The sequence below is a fragment of the Protopterus annectens genome, chromosome 12.part0 (genome assembly GCF_019279795.1).
Source record: "Protopterus annectens isolate FY-2018-M chromosome 12.part0, PAN1.0, whole genome shotgun sequence".
NCBI lineage: Eukaryota > Metazoa > Chordata > Ceratodontiformes > Protopteridae > Protopterus > Protopterus annectens.
The window spans coordinates 1,160,262,529-1,160,275,489 of NC_056746.1; the positions used below are offsets into that span (position 1 = coordinate 1,160,262,529).

General features: G+C 41.0%; 1 protein-coding gene across 3 annotated transcripts in view; it reads right to left on the reverse strand.

The window, feature by feature from the left end:
* Positions 1–12,961, reverse strand: part of CHD6 (chromodomain helicase DNA binding protein 6) — a 2,211,516-nt gene that overhangs the window by 836,877 nt on the left and 1,361,678 nt on the right. For all 3 annotated transcript variants that reach the window (XM_044090190.1, XM_044090189.1, XM_044090188.1), the window contains one exon: positions 5,368–5,476. In XM_044090190.1, coding sequence (XP_043946125.1) covers positions 5,368–5,476 — 109 coding nt within the window. The remainder of the gene's footprint in view (positions 1–5,367; positions 5,477–12,961) is intronic.

The following is a 12,961-nucleotide window of genomic DNA, read 5'->3' on the forward strand; positions in this document are numbered from 1 at the left end:
TCCTTGATTACTGGTCCAATGGTGGGCCATCACAGTTATGTACTCGAGGTTTCTTCCAATTACTCCTTTTTATTGCCTTTTTTCTACCTTTTGTTAGTTTTCTGCTTTAATATAACTGGTACCTGTCTCTTTTTCCTAAACTGTCTACCCTTTAGAGGGTATTTTTTCTACCACTGTTGGCAGCCCACTTAATTAAAAGAAAAATGGCTGAAAAACCAAAAGGCTTTAAAAATTGCACTTTCTGTGGGTACTAGATTCCCAATTCTGATGTCCACAGGGAGCGAGTCTACTACCTAGGAGCATCACACCTCAACACTGACTGCTCCGTTTGTGGTGCCTTTAATTCTAGGGCAATCAGCAACAGAAGGAATAAGTTTGTGCTTAAGGGTGTGCTGCTGCCTTCTTTCTCTTCTTATTCAGGGGCTCAAACCCCACTAAACCTGCAAAATCTTCTGCAGAGTGGAAGGAATCTCCCAAAAGACCCCCACCCGTTCTCTGAAGGCAACTACATTGGCTTCATCTCAGTCTCCTCAAAAAATTCAGAAAACTTTGAATCCTAAGAAAAAACACACTGATCCCACACCCTTGGATACAACTGTTATTCTCTCCAAGTCTCCTCAGCCCACTCACCGGGGTTTACCACTGAACCAGTTTCTCCTCAGCTGCATTCCCCTTTTCTCCAAGGGATGCGGAGGAGAGCAGAGAGTCTAGAACTCAGTCAACCATCTCTTCCATTATGTCCCCCAGAAGTCTTGTCAGAAGCCAATGTGGATAGGATGAGGAAATTCCTCAGAGCTCAGATTCAGATGGGAGCTATTCCATCTCCATCTCCCATTGGATCCATGAGCCTCCCCATCCACCTCTCACATAGTGATCTCTCCTTCTCCAATCCATGCCATGGTTTCAGAGGCCTTGGATCTGACAGTCCCAAGAGTGTCAATTTGGAACTGAAGACAACCAAGTCTTTGAGTCCGGCAGCCTCCCTGACTAGTTCCACTCTGGTTCCTTTGGTTCGGGATGTGTCTCGCACCTAAAGCACTGGCATTGGATCTGGGGGGTTGGGCTCCACTCCAATGTTAATGAAGCAGTTCTTGCCCCTCAAAGCTTTGGCACTGGACGCCTCGGGTCTGACTCCTTCCTTAAGGCACAGATCCAGACAGGGTTGAGGCTTGGCAGCTTTGGAGGTTTCAGCTCTAGTGAGGCCAGCCATGGATTCTCGTGGTCCATCTGCTTTTGAGGTAGTGGAGAGGGCTTTCTCCTGACAGAGTGATACGATTACTCTCGCATCCTTGAATCCTGTATCCCTTCCTGCTTTGGGTCCGAGTACTGATCTTAACCAGGCCTACTCCACAGGGACAGCCGGTACTATCTAGCATCTAGACAGTCCCCATTGAGGAACTTCCCCTCTCTTCGGACACCTGTCCAAACCATCCCACTGAAGAGGTTCCCTGAAACAGAATGTGCAAAAAGAGACATATAGATTCCCTTATAGAATCTCTCACTGAAAATACTGACTTCGATGAAGGGAAAGGGTCCCTCAGATCTCCACCAAATGACATTTCCTTTGAAGACACGCTAGAAATCCTTACACAAAAAGGTGGATGGTCTTCAGATACTGCCTCCCCCAGAGGAGTCAGTTTTTCTGGAAGCATTTGGGTCCAGCCCATCTACATCTTGGGTGACTCCGTTGGCGGATGAGCTTATCAATTTAATTTCTTGCCCGGCATGGAAGGAACTGAATTCTGTTGAACCCATTCCCTGACAAACAGAAAATGTTTTGGCACTGTCGAAGGACAGGTGACACTGCAGCAAAGGAGTTCCTGTTGATGCTATGGTGGCAACCACTTAAACAAGGCAGTGGAGTGGAGCTCCTCAGTCCATCCCCCTAATAGAGAGTCCAGGGCATTGGACAAGTTTGGATAGTGCATATTTGCTTCAGCGACCTTTGTCTCGAGGTCCCTGAATTTCATAGTGCAATTCTCAAGATTACAGTGGGATGATCTGGGATTTGACCAAGGAACTCTCCAAATCCCTCTCAGAGTCCATGTCCACGAAGGACTACAAGAAGGTCTTGTTCACAGCTGGCCACTGTATTATCCATTTCCAATGCATCCATGAAGTTAATATTACATGCTATGAAGGGTACCTCACGGACTGAAGGTTCAGACATAGTCATTAGGAGACATACCTGAATACATTTATGCAACTTTGCGGAGCCTTTCAAGTCTTCTTTCATTAATGTTCCTTTTGATGGAATGTCCCTGTTTGAACCTACTGTGAAAAAAATGTCTTCCCAGAGTGAACAAGATGGAAACACCCTGTTTGGTGTAGGGATCCACTTTTTTACCCCTCAATAACCCTTTTCCTGGAATCAAACAGGGGGCAAGAAAATGTGGTTCTGTAAGTCCCATTGATTTTTCCAGGACTCATGAATCGGACAACTCCTCCAGAGACAGGAGGGAAGTTCAAATGGAAGACACTGTCCTCGAGGCAGAGGAGGCCTGCAAAACCAAGGTTTCTGAAATTCCTTTTCGGATAAACCCTGTCAGCATTCCTGGAGTCTTTGTACCCAGATGCCTGGGCTTCTATAAGAAAAGATTTTGGGTGCTAAAAATAATACCCAGAAGTTATTTCATACCATTTTTTCAGATTTCTCCAATCAGACAAAACAGTCCTCCAGGAGGTCCCATCAGACACAGAGAATTCGTTAAGTTACTCGAGGTTCTTTTTAGTGCCCAAGAAGTCCGGGGACCTGAGACCAATACTGGATCTAAGCAAATTTAACAGATTTGTGAAGAATTCAAAGTTTCGAATGACCACAGTTCAACCCATTCTGCCTTTTTTACACAAAGACAATTGTATGTGCTTAATCGATCTTCAGGAAGCATACTACCACATCAAGATGAACAGATGATCCCAAAGATTTCTGCACTTTGTCTGGAGGCCAGTCACTATCAGTTCAACGTCCTGCCCTTTGGTCTCACCACAGCCCCCTGAGTGTTTACCAAGTGTATGGCAGTGGTAGCAGCTCACCTGAGACTGCTGGGATTCAAAGTGTTTTTATATCTAGATGACTGGTTCGTCACTGCCCCAACCAAGCATTTCCTACAGGAGACCAGTGATTATGTGTTCCAATTTTGTCAAAGGCGAGGCATTTCAGTCAACACCTCCAAATCTCATCTATAACCTGTACAGAGCCTTAAGTGCTCAGTTGAACACAGTAAGTAAAATAGCTTCTCTTCCTTTACATCGTGTGGACACAATCAAGTTTCAGGCACAGCAAATTCTTGTTCACCCTTCTCCTCCAGCCAGATGCCTAGGTTCAATGGCAGGAGCTGTAACCTTAATTCCAGTGGTCCACTTTTATATCAGTGTTCTTTAATGGATTCCAATTGTTCAGTGTTCTATTCTGCATCATCCTTTGTTCTTCCCAGTCAAACTCACTTGAGTCTGCAAGGATCATTTTTGTTGGTGGCTTCATTTGAAGTTTACATAGGCTGTCCTTTTATTCTGGCCCCTTCAGTAGCCACAGATGCCTCCCATTTGGGGGGGAGGGGTCACTTCTTGTGATGGATGGTCCAAGGCACATGGTCCTCCCACGAGACCAATTCACATATGAATGTCCTAGGGATGACAGCAGTCCTACCAGCATTGCAGGACTTTCAAGATGTTCTTTTACTAGGGACTACTGCTATACAAACAGGCAACACGTCTGTTGTTTGGTACGTCAACAAACAGGGTGGTCTTTCCTTTTTGTCAGCAGGCAATGAGTGTGTGGCAGTGGGCAATCTCCACCAACAGCTTTCTTATGGCAGCGCACATACCAGGGAAATCCAACGTACTAGCAGGAAAACTCAGTAGGTCCACTCTGTTGCCTCATGAGTGGTCTCTCAATCAATTGGTGATGGAGAGGGTTTTCCGTCACTGGGGCCATCCTTGCTGTGATCTCTTTGCATCTCCCCACAAGTGCAGCAGGTTCTTTGCCCTAATCCCTTCTGAGGAGGAATCATCAACAGATGTTCTATTCCACATTTGGCCCTTTGGTCTCCTTTATGCTTATCACCCGTTACCTCTGATTAAAAAGTTCTTACAGAAAGTGCTTCAGTTGAAGAGCTCATTTATCCTCACTGCCCCCTTTTGGCCTTGCCACATGTGGTTCCCCTTCCTTTGGTCTCATCTTTGATATCCTCCATGGATAATAGACCCAAGTCCAGACCTTCTCTCACATTCCTCTGGGATGAAGCAGCCTGATATTCCAGGCCTCAAACTGATCACATGGTTTCTCCAATTCCATTGACAGCTAGACAGCCCAGGCTTTCCTCGCTAGTCCAACAAATACTTCTATCTTTCTAGAAAGCTTCTACAAGGAAGATCTACAAGAGTAAATGGAAAAGAGTCTCAATCTGGGCTCTTCACAAGGAAATCGATCCTTTAACTGCTCCTATATCTGCATTCTAGAATTTTTAGTATCTATTTTTTAAGAAAGTGATTGTTTTTCTACAAAGTACAATTAGCAACTATGTGGTAGCGTTGTCGCCTCACAGTAAGATGCTGTCTGGTTCGATTCTCAGCTAGAGCGTCTTCTGCATGAAGACATGCACGAATGGGCGTAACTTCATTGAAGGTTGCGCGTCAGGGCTAGTAACTTGGCATGTAAAAATCAACTACCAATCATTAGTGGACCAGAGTTCCGCTGTGGTGACCCCTAACCCCAAAAGACACAACACAACAACAATTAGCAACTATTATCTAATTTTCACTCAAGAGAAAATGCTTCTTTAGCTTCTACAGGTTGAGAATGGACAGAAAAGACATCACGATCATTTTTATACATTATGTACTGCACATAAATTTTTTTTTACAACTCTCATTTAGTCCAACATTACATAAATTGCACAACTGATGAAAATGAACCTCCTCATATAAGATACAAAAGTTAAGTATTTACTATAAAAAATGAGCTTGATGAGCAGATCTACCCTTGTCAACTGCAATGACCCTCCTTCCCAATGTTTCATCACAGAGGAGTCTGGAGGGGGTGTTGCTGACATTGTTTTGATGCTGTGCTTTGTTTTCCAGCAACATACTTGAGATCTTGAGAGGAAGCAAGCTGGCTACGTATTATGGGTAAATGGGAAGTGCTAGTAGCCGAGGAAAATTTTTGATGTTTAGGTAAGTGAAAACCTACAGTTTTATGACTACTAGTTGAGGTGGATAGGTCTGCTCATCTTGATTTGTTGTTACAGCAAGTACATACTTTTCGTTTTTGGCACATGTTGAGAAAATGGCTATCATCATCAATAGAAGCAGGCTTTGAAAACAGCAAAATATCAGAATCCAAAACATAACATTCATCATACTTCCTACCTTTCGGACACTTCTTGCTCAGTTGAAAGATGTTTTATATCAGGCATCCCTACTTTTTCAAGAAACCCCAAGGCTGGGTCAGCCCTTATGGCACTATATCTCTCATAACCTACATAAAAAAATACAGTGTTATACAAAGGTTCCAAGTCAGTATATCTAAATCTCTACTGAATAAAGTTGCATTTTTCCCACTCACTAGCTGGTGCTGTAATCTGAATAATATTTTCACTTTTCAGTTAGAAGGCATTACACCATACAATGAAAGAAAAAAAAATGTTTCTAGTTGGATTATAGCTTACAATCTTTGGTAGATCAAAACAAGCTTAAGAAAAACAAAATGCCCCTAACAACCAAACAGCAAAGGAATATAATAAACATGAGAAATGTGAAATAAACGTAATGGAAAAAAATGTTATTAAACCCACTGACACCTCAGCAAAGCCTTCAAAGGAGTTACCCAAGGAATTAACCACACAATAACAGCCCTTTAAAAACAAGATTAATAACAAAAGCAGTCAGATAGTAAATAAAATATTTCCAATTACCTAATAAAATTAACAAAACTAGAGCTAAATATGATCTATTTAAAAAATACAGTCCTACGCTGATCATCAATTTTCTTTACCTACTCAACTGGCATTTTTTTGCCTTGAGCAATAGCCTAATGGCTCATACATTCACTGGAAGAGGAAGGTTAACCATACAAGGAGCGGTGCCATCATCTGCGAGGTACACCAAGGTTTGACTTACCACCCTAACTCTCTCCATGTATATGCACCTGTGTCAAAAGAGCTGACATACCATGAGCTTTAAGTGCTGAATTACCATATCTCTCACGGATGTGATCACTTGGCAAGACCCCCTTAATGATGACCACCACTGTGTGATTCTCTAGCTTTCACTGGGAACTCTACTGTAGACAGGTGTGCCTTTGACAGCATGTCCCTCTCCTTGCTATGAAGTAAGGCAAGCATGCAAAACTCCACCAATACTCTCTTCCCCATGCCAACTTCAGTAGTGCCACAGACTAAAAGCCTCCACATAAACAAGAAATGTTTTGCAATAAAATACCAATTAAAGAAAGACAGATTACAATTTGGCAAAGTACATGCAAGGGGGCAAAATGGAAGCTTGAATATCAAAACACTCATTTTGGGGATTTGCTATACACACAGATGGCTATCAGATGGCCTTTCTTTATTTGAAAGAAATATGGCTCACTGAAACTGTCTTCCCTGCAGTAGCAATGACTGGCAAGAGATGCTACACCATTCTGCACCACTCAACACAAATACAACACTAAGCCATTCATGCAATTCAATATAACAATACAGAAGCCAACAGCTCTTCCCATTATGTAAATATAATGCAGTGGATCTGTGACAGTGATTACTATGGACTTCTCTCCACAGGACGTGCAGGCAAATGTCTAGCATTTTTTTCTCTGTATGCTTTCTGTGCCTTCTAACCATCACATACAAATGTCCACTACAGTCATGTATGATGTAACAAATACCTTACAGAAAGAACCTATAAAGTTTTTTGAGCAAGTGAAAAAAAATCACAACTTTCACTCTTGCAAGACTTTCAAGTAGTAGTCATTTAAACTGCGGGGGAAGGACAAACAGGATGCTTGGATATGCAAATATATTTTAAATAAACTGCCCATATTTGTTATTAATTCCAACAAATAAGCATGCTCAAATTTGTAAGAAATCCTGCAAGAAAAGTGTAAAAAAATAAGTTATAATATCCTTGATTAAGATGCTCCACTCTGCTGCATCCTAGTGGAGTGCCAAGCAGAATGTGTGAAAATGTAAGCCTGGCATCGGTGATGGAGTTTGTACACCTACACCCTACAGCATGATAACTACAGAGGAATATAGGAAACATGCTTACATCAATACATTTCTGGACAGGGGATACAAGGGAACTGCAGAATGTTTAAAAAAGGTAGTGTGCTCTATTCTACCACTTAGCAGACACAAAGAGCCCAGGAAAGCCCAAATGAAAATATAAATTTTAAATAAATTATGAAAATCAAAGATGTCAAGTACTACTGGCTGGTCTTGTTAAATATGCAACAAAAACAAAATGCAGGGCCAGCCCCTCATGTTTTATAATTCCTATAAACTTAGTATTTAGAACAGAAATGCCTTAAAAACTGGGACCAGAAATAAACAATCACTAACAAAAGAAATTCACACAACCTTAATACCCAATAAACAACTAGTATGGGTGACAATGAAACATACTGAACATGCACAACTTGAAAGCAAAAATATGCTGTGAATACAAGTTATGTGACTGTACAGTGTATTAATGACTGCTTGTCTGACAGTTTCCGTTACATCTATACTAATACAACATTGCCACTGAGTGGCTAATCTAACAGATTCAGTTACACGTTAACTTTGTAACAGATCTGTGTGTGTTTAATAATAGGAGGGCCAGAGCAAGTTTTTTTTTCTGCTTTTTTTAAACCATTCACCTAGTCTAGACCTTGCCTGAAAAAGTACACTCATAGGAGTACTCATCACTGCTGCAGTATGACACTTTACTCATGACAGTTACGTTAAGATTGATGCCCACCCATCAGATAAATCCTGTAGACCCTTTGCGGACATCTCTAGTGAGCTATGCTCCTCCACTACCCTGGGATGTTGGTCTTTGCAAATGGCAAAAAGAAAAAAGAAGTCTGCATCATTTTTCAGTTAATTTTTTCAACAAAACTGTCAAAATACTTTGGCTAAGGACACTCACTGTCCTCAACCTCTGTCTGTACAGTTCAGTAAAATATTGGTGTTTATTGTCTAGTTAAACCCTGCTAGGCAGTAAAAGCTCACAAAAAGGAAACTAGCTCTCCATACCCAATAATGAACAGCCCTCCCAGTGTACATGACAGTTCAGCCCAGAGCACACTACTGTTCATACTAGTGATCATCATCATCAGCAAACAGGTTGTACGGAATAAATCAACAAAGCTTTTATATGGACTTCTAAGATGGCTACACACTGATCAACAGCTTAATTTCAACTTTCCTGGGTGAAATCAGAAATTGAGAAAAGGAGGCCAGTAAAATTGTGAGCTTGGGTAAAATGTAATAACTGGTAAGTAAGCACACTGCCTGGAGGCCAGCAAAGATGACATTTGGAGAACCATTACATCCGAGTGACGCCTCCAGGTGCATCTGCAGTTACCTCCTACTGCTCCTCTAGGCGTCAAATATTGCTTGTTCATATTTGCATTAATAATTCCAAAACCATGCCCTGTACAAGGTATCAGAATATTTTATCTTGAAGCATACATGATAGCAAACACAATTGTATTTATATTTGACCTATGTCCATGAGTATTTGTTAGAATTGTAAGGTGATAACTTTATATTTTAAAGGCTCAAGCCACGCCCACTAGGAGTTAAAGGTGCACAATCAAAAGAGCTGTACTAAAATCATCTAGAAAAGGTTGAAAATACTGGCTGGGAAAAACTCCTGCAGCTGTTTAGCAAATAGCACTCCAAGCTTCAGCTTTGGTACAACAGATGGCTTCCAGTAATTTAGAAAAAAAAAATCAAATGAACTCAGAAAAGATTAAAATAAATGAAACACTGAAGGAATATATAAACTCAAATAACAAAAGGTTGGAGAAACAAAAGAAGCTTTAACTAGCTATTCAGATGAACAGAGAAAACTGCAACAATCACGGGCTGAAATGAAAAAAAAGGCTGGCTGAGAACAGCTGTTTCAAAAATGACAGCACACAGAGAAAATATGAAATGTTCAGCTGCACCAGAGAAACAGGAAGAAACAGACTGGTTTAATTTTATAAGAGCACAAACAAGCAGCTGCACTGGCATTCATCAGCAGGATTTGTTAACTGAAAGGGCACATCAAGTGTATTCTTCAAACCTGCCCATGAAAAAGCAGCCAAGACCTAGATTATTAATTATGCAATTATACTAGCAGAAACAATCAATCTTGACAAAATTGTGACAGAAAGGAAAGGTACTAAAAAACTGGAGACAACAGCTTGTTTGTACAACAGGCAGGAAAAATGCAAATTTTCAGGGAATGTCGAGATTTAAGCTGATGTATCCACTTAAATTCACAGTATTTTTCCTGAAGGAACAAATACATTTGTTAATACAGAACAAGCTAAGGATGCAATAAAGTTTATCCAACAAAAAGTAAAGCCAGCAAGCTGAAGGGGGACTTTCTCATCCTTCTGAAAATAAAGAAAAATGCCACTGAAACCTTTTCTCGTGTTCCAAAGGAAAAGGTTTGAGACAAAGAAAAACACAGGAATTGACTAGAAGAATAAGAAGTACCTTGCTATTGGGAGATGGAGATGATCAGGAAGAACAAGCAACAATGAAACTGATGAATAAATGTAAGACTATAAAGCATCTGTTGTATTTGTGAAATACGACTTTGCCAAAACAAAAAGTGGCTAAGAAAAGACTGGACTTTTGTTCTTTGTTAAACTTATGGGTGGATTGTAAAGCACATACCCCACATTTTGCCATTAATGTTTAGGATGGCACTAAAAAGAAAAAAGAAGCTACTGTAAAGTAAAACAATTTTTGTTCTCATCAATGTTTGTGTAAAACATTTCATGATATAAACTACATGTTACACTTTTTTCATAGTGTGCAGACAGAGGTATTTTAAATGTGTGTGGGAAGAGTCTTTTCAGTGGGTGTTGTGTGTATTAAAGATATTAAATTAAACAAGCAGCGTTTTAGTTTAAGAGATATAGGTTTTACAGTATAACAAAAGACAAAAGGCTAGACAGATGTAAGTTTTAAGTTATTATAATGCTGTGATCTTGGCCTGCATGGCGAGGTGAGTTGTAAAAGTATACCGATTATATTATATGTAGAATTAAAAAGAAGTTATGCACTCACCATAACATTCCATCAGTGTTGTCCATTTTTATTCTTCCCCGACTGGTGGGTTCGGATCCGATCCCTCGAATCCAAATCATCTGCTGCTAAAGCTGGTGGCAACCAAAAACTCTCGAGCTTCTCCCTTACCCATAATACACCAACCCCAATTACCTCAGATCTTGTATGCTCCCTTAGTAGAAAGTAAAAGATGGAAATTATTATGGAAATAACTTTGGAAAAAGCTATATCTGGAGGTTATATAAACATAAGAACATACAGATCCACTAAGTACTCATTATTCCATTAGCCTTAAGGATGGGGGTTGGTGAGAAGAGAGATGAGGAAGACTGAAAATAGACAACACAGATGGAACATTATATTATGGTGAGTACATACTTTCTTTATCTGATTATGTCAATTTTTTATTCTGCCCTCAACTGATGGGAAAGAGTCTGCAGCTACCTAATTTCCAGGGTGGACCCAAGGAAGGATGTTCATGTGCACCATATATCCAAAAGATGCCCTTCCTCTGGAGACCAGATCTAACTTGTAATGAGTAATAAAGGTATGGGGAGTAGCTCCAGTAAATGCTGCACAAATGTCATCCATGGACACTCTATAGACTGAAAAACCTGAGGAAATTGCCATGAATCTAGTAGAATGGGCTCAAACAGGTTTTGTCAGAGCAATGCCCAATTTATTTGTTATACACAAACGGAATGAAATTTGTTATCCATCTAGACAGAGTAACTTTGGTAACTGGTTTGCCCAATACTGGTTCTGCATATGAACCAAATAACTGAGATGTTTTTGTCCTGTGTAAGTAAAAATGTGTCTATGAACATCCAATAAATGTAATACATATTCCCCTTTGTTATAAAATTTGGGAAATAATACTGGCAAATTAATCAATGGATTTATGTTAGATTCTGACACCAACTTTGGAAGAAATGACGGGCTGGTATGTAAGGTAACTTTTAGTTATGTACTTACCATAACTTCGGATGTATGGGATCCATCTCGCCTACATTCATAACTGATGGGCTTGGAGCCGATCCATCGGCTCTGACTCGGCCAACTAGTACACTAGAACGAAGTCTCTTATTGGCTGGGCTACCCTCTATCCCAGGATGCACCACACCTGCTTCCCCAGATCTTGTTTGTTCACTTTCATACTTACATGCAAACACAGAAAAAATAGTAGTTACTACAACCAACTAAAGTTCTTCAAGAGAAGATCTCCAAATGGAACTACATTTCCTCTAAATCCGCATGGGAGGGGGAAGGAGGGTGGGTACGTATGAATGTAGGCGAGATGGATCCCATACATCCGAAGTTATGGTAAGTACATAACTAAAAGATGTAATGGGATCCTATCTCGCCTACATTCATAACTGATGGGACAGCGTCCCTAGCACCTAAATCCCGGGTGGCTCATTGGAAAACACTCCTGAGAACTGTGGAACCAAAGGAAGCCCTGCCTCGAGAAACCACATCTAGCTTGTAATGAGAAATGAAAGTGTGCGGAGAAGTCCAGGTAGCCGCAGCACAAATATCATCTATTAATTTGGAGTGAAAAGCTACAGAAGTAGCCATTGCCCTGGTAGAATGAGCCCTGACTGGAAAGGGAAGCTCTTTGTTAGCCTGTGAATAAATGAAAAAGATGCAATCTTTAATCCATTTAGCTATGGAGGTTTTTGCTACTGGTTGACCCAATTTGTTTATTGCAAAGGAAACAAACAGTTGATTTGATTTCCGCGTCTGAGCAGTTCTATTCAAATAAAAACGCAGTTGTCTATGGACATCCAACTGATGAAGAATATATTCTGCGTTATTAGAAAACTCGGGGAAAAAATACAGGGAGCTCTAGAGCCTGTTGAATGCAGAAAGAAGAAGCTACCTTTGGTAAAAATTTAATTTCAGGGACACTCTATGCTTGTGAAATATCAAATAAGGAGGATCAGAACAAAGAGCTTGAAGCTCTGAAACCCGCCTGGCTGAAGTTATGGCCACTGAAAAGGCGGTTTTCCAGGACAGAAATTTCAAATCGCAGGTAGCAGCTGGTTCAAAAGGGCGGGCAGTTAAGGCAGCAAGAACCAAATTTAGGTCCCAAGGGGGAACAGGATGAGATATTGGGGGCCTAAGGAGCCATGCTCCTTTAAGGAAAGACTTACAAAGTTTGTGAGACATTAATGAAGGTTCAAAAGAAACATGAAAATTAGAGATAGCCGCTAGTTGAACCTAATCGTGGAAAATGAAGAGCCCAACTGAAAAAGAGAGGCCAAGAAATTCAAGACCTCCGATACTGGGGCGGTAAGAGGATCTATACCTCGTTGCTGAGCCCAGAAGGCGAACCTTTTCCATTTGCTGGAATACAGTTTGACAGTGGAAGGTTTGTGAGAGGAAGACAATATGTGGATCACCTCCGGAGAGAGGGAATTGTCCCGGACTAAGGATGGAAGCGGAGTAACCATGCCGCCAACCTCAAGGACGTGAGAGATGGGTGAGACTGTCCTGACTGATGAGTCAACAGGTCCGGCACCGGGTCCAGAAACCATGGACCTTCTACCGCATACCTCCGAAGGAAGGGAAACCAAACCTGACGAGGCCAGTGCGGGGCAATCAAAATCATTTCGCTCTCCAGGTAAATTGCCTTCTGTATCACCCTCGGCAGGAGGGGAACCGGAGGGAAGGCATAAAGGAGA